At 46.9% G+C, this 3945-nt stretch overlaps 1 protein-coding gene across 1 annotated transcript; it reads right to left on the reverse strand.

Annotated features, from left to right (window-relative positions):
• Nucleotides 1-349: 349 nt before the first annotated feature.
• Nucleotides 350-1781, reverse strand: F4812DRAFT_456811 (uncharacterized protein; the record flags this gene model as incomplete). The annotated part of the gene is made up of 2 exons (XM_047937055.1): nt 350-560; nt 637-1781. The coding sequence occupies 2 exons, from the start codon at nt 1779-1781 to the stop codon at nt 350-352; spliced, it is 1356 nt and encodes a 451-aa protein (XP_047793113.1).
• Between the last annotated feature and the right edge of the window lie 2164 nt (nt 1782-3945).

Below are 3945 nucleotides of genomic sequence, written 5' to 3' on the forward strand. Positions count from 1 at the left end.
ATTGTTAAATTAATATATAATCCAATTTTGTTTTATCATTAAAATTTTTTTGTTTTTAAATATGTTTTTCCGCCCCGCCGGTAATTGTGGTGGCTTTTTTTTTCCCCCCCCCCCCCCCCCCCCCAATTTTTTTTTCGAAAGTGTGATAGCGAGTATCCGATTAAAAGAAACGAAGGTATATGCCCTCAACGGGACGCCGCCCGTCCGAGGTGCTGTTATCGCTATGACCATGCATTAAACCGAGAATAAAAAAAAATAAAAAAAAATGGCGGCCTGGCCCCGCGTGCTCGAATATATGGTTTAAACCCGTCTAAATGAATAATCGGGATCTTCTGTCGTCGGACGGCTCTCAGTAAGCCGGTACGGCCCTCAGAAAGCGTAATGGACTCGGATGATGATCCGAATTCCTGCGGGTAAACATCTGTTGTACAAGAAACTTAGGCTTCAGATCTAGGGATTTAGATAAGAGCGGGAGCGCGATGCGAGGGCTCTTCTTCGTTTGCCAACGCATCTTGATGCAATCGTCTACGAGAGCCATGATGCCAGTGGCAACGACGATGCTAAGGATATCATTAGTATTTTGTTTAAGGGGTTAAAAGGGGGTTCGTTTTTTAAAAAAAGAATCTGGATACTTACTCGGCAACGTCGGTCATAGCCTCGACCAGACTTTCGTCACTAATCCACATGTGACAAGGTGGTATCCAACCGCCGGCATGTTCGTCGGCAGCCACCTGGGTGGGTGATCGAGTTTCGGGAACGATATGCGCTACAGGTCGGCTGTTGTGACCATCCCGTAATAGGTGATAGGAGACAGAATCGGTGAGCTTGTCCACCACTCTCTTCCACGAGTAATTGTGGCCCCACCATTCGAACTCGTACTTCTTCGCATTCTTTTTCCCACGCCTGACCACGTCGACACGGGCATAATTGGAGAATTCGAGCTTGATCGTATTCGTGGGTGTCGGGCGGGCCTTCTGCTTCTTGTCGATGGGGATAGGATTGGCGACTCCTTCGGCGTAGTCATCTTCAGCCGAGGTAGCAGAATGGCTGGTGCTTGGCCGGCTCTTCGACGAGAAGACGGAGCCGCTAGTGGGAATGCGGATGAGCTGCGGTCGCTTTGCCAAGGACTTCATCGCGCTTGACACTGATCGCTGCAGGTTAGGGCGAGTCATGGTGGGCGGATCGACGTATTTCCGCTTCGAGTTGCATACTTCGCGGCCGGAATCTCGGGAATACCGCCTCAAGGAAAACTCTCGCTTGTTGAGGTCATACATCCGCAGGTGGAACAGCTGGACCGTCTTCTTTCGTCTACCCAGAACAGTGGTATCCACCCTTAGGTTCATGTTCCCATCCGACGTGAAATCGTCATGTCGAATTGTTAGTCGATTCAAGGACGGAAATAGATCAGCGAATTCCTCGGGGTTCGAAGGTCTGACATTGAGCTCCTCGATATCATGTCGGTAAGGAGGCAAGTCAGGTATATCCGAGAATTCGGGATAGCCGTCCGAGTCGGTATCGTCCGAGAAATAAGCACTTGAAGCCTGCGATGAGTATGTGTCGACCGATGACCGTGGGTATAAGCTTGTCGCGGGCGAGAGGTCCTCGTCGTAGCATGCCGCCTGAAATTTGCGAGTTTGACAGCCCGAATCCTTAGTTGATGTAGGGCTGTCATAAAGAGATGTAGCAGCAGTACTTCTCGAGTCATATGTGTCGCTGCTTTGCCTCGTCTCTCGAGTGCTAGCAGAATCACTAGAGAATTCGGTATCTCGTCTTCGTGCCATGATGAAAGGAGAATATGAAGGCATGTATGCGGTTGAACAAGAGTAGGGGGGCTGGGTTAGTAATGAGTAGGATGTTGATGAACCGGGGGGCAAAAAAAAAGAAGAGCAAGCAAAGGATCCTTTATCTATATCTGCGAGGAGGATAAGCGTCCTGGTGATCTCAGGGTCTTGGGATGCGTAGTCGGATGTGGGACACTTGGGATTCAAGTAGTGGCAGTTCGAAGAAGCCCCACTGAGGCCTGATATGTGTATAGATGGTGATCTTTATAGACGCAAGGGTTTGTTTGAGAACTGCTCGACATGCGCCCGAACCGGGTAATGGACGCGGGACCCGGTAGGATGAGTAGCTGGTCAAGGCGAGAAGTGGATGGACCCTATGATGGAATATCTAAGGCGAAATGGTAATGTTTGGCCGTCGAAGTGGACATTGAATATGGAACGGGAGTTTATGCAAGAGTCTAACACTGAATGAGATCCGTTATAAACGAGGGGAGCCGAGTGGAACAACATGGCACAACGAGAGAGATATAAAAGTCTCCGGTGGAACGACGGGGAGGCTTAACTTTGACGATATTGGCTGGAGCTGAGCTGACGAAAGACAAACGCCCGCAGATGTAGGAGTGACAAGAACAGGAGACACACAAAAAAAAAGACGGGCGCTACTAACCCTGCTCAGCCATCGATGATACCTACTTAAGTAATTGTCGTGATACTACCTATACTACTCTAGACCTACTTAGACCTACCTGTACTTGACAAATGTATACCTACTTGATAGGTAATGTACTCGAGGCTTGAACAGGGCATGACAGGCCTGACAGGTCTGGTGGGAGTCTCGTAAAGAGGGGATCGCCGTTGGTTGGACGGAGACGGACGAAAGCCTAGCAATAGTTGGCCGAACTGCCAGAGCATCGAAGAACCTTCGAGTGGGGTTTTTTTTTCTTTTTCCTCTTTTTATTTTTTTTCCCTCTTTTTTTTTCTGCCTTCAAGAGGCCCCTAACTCTTCTCCAGAAGTATATCAGAGTATAAACCAAATACCGTAAGACTTTAAAGGTAACATTCGGTATAGCAGTAGTTGCACATGTCCGGCATGTACCTACTATACCTATCGTCTTTTCTCTCTCTCTCTTTTTTTTTTTTTTTTTCGGCGTCGCACATGGTGCTCGAGTCTTTCCAATCCAGTATTTCATTCCCTCATTCTGTCGCACAGCTTTTCCCTCAAGTATAGCCCGAATATGTGGTAGGTGGCGAACTTTCGTCGCACCACCATCATACTACGCTTACAAGCTTTTCGAGCGGTAAAAAAAAAAAAGAAACAGCTTTCATTTTAGCTTCAACGCTTTGTAATGTATAACGCCTATAATTGAGCTACGATACAGGTGAGATTGTCACGAGCTCAGCAAGAATCGCAAATTGGAAAATCCAATGGATTTTAGTTGTCGCAGCGTAAGAAAAAAAAAAAAAAAAAGTACAGCTCAGCTTACAAATACGGTGCATGCGACAATGCAGCACTGTATTAGCAGTTTAATCGCCTGTCATTCCAAGTATCTCCATAACCCCAATGGCAAGGAGGTAAGCGCTTACCGGATAGTGATTACCTACCTTTAAGATAAGAATGGCGGGGGTTTTCTGTACACTGTCTGACTGTTTATACACGCTGATCGTGTAGGCACGGGTATAGGTACCTGTAACGTAGTAGCAAGATGTACGAAGTATCTAGGTACCTAAGGTGGATTACCTAGGTCGGGTATACCTAGTGCAAAGGCATGGAAGTCCCTACAGGTACCTGGTATGCACATACCAAGTATCCAGGGGGTTCCTCCCAGCTGGAAATTAGTTAACTCGATTCTTTTTTGGAAGCATCGACTTTAATTCTGCTTGTTAGTACTAGCATTACAAAGAATTGTCTTCCCAATTCTTAGCCAATTGGCCGTCAGAGGAATTCACTTGTTGTAATTTTTTAACCTGGGTATTCTTCAACAGCAAGATGTCTCCTTACACAACATGCTAACCATAATACAACCATGCTAACTCTCAGTCAGCATCAGACCTGCTTCGACGATAGTCGGACAAGAGTAATCTAAGAGATACATGTCTGCAACGTTTCTCATTCATAAATTCATTGGTCCCAACAGCGACGTTGGATTCCGCAGTGATGGTTAAC

This window comes from Daldinia caldariorum (genome assembly GCF_022478825.1).
Source record: "Daldinia caldariorum strain CBS 122874 unplaced genomic scaffold F4812scaffold_3, whole genome shotgun sequence".
NCBI classification, from domain to species: domain Eukaryota; kingdom Fungi; phylum Ascomycota; class Sordariomycetes; order Xylariales; family Hypoxylaceae; genus Daldinia; species Daldinia caldariorum.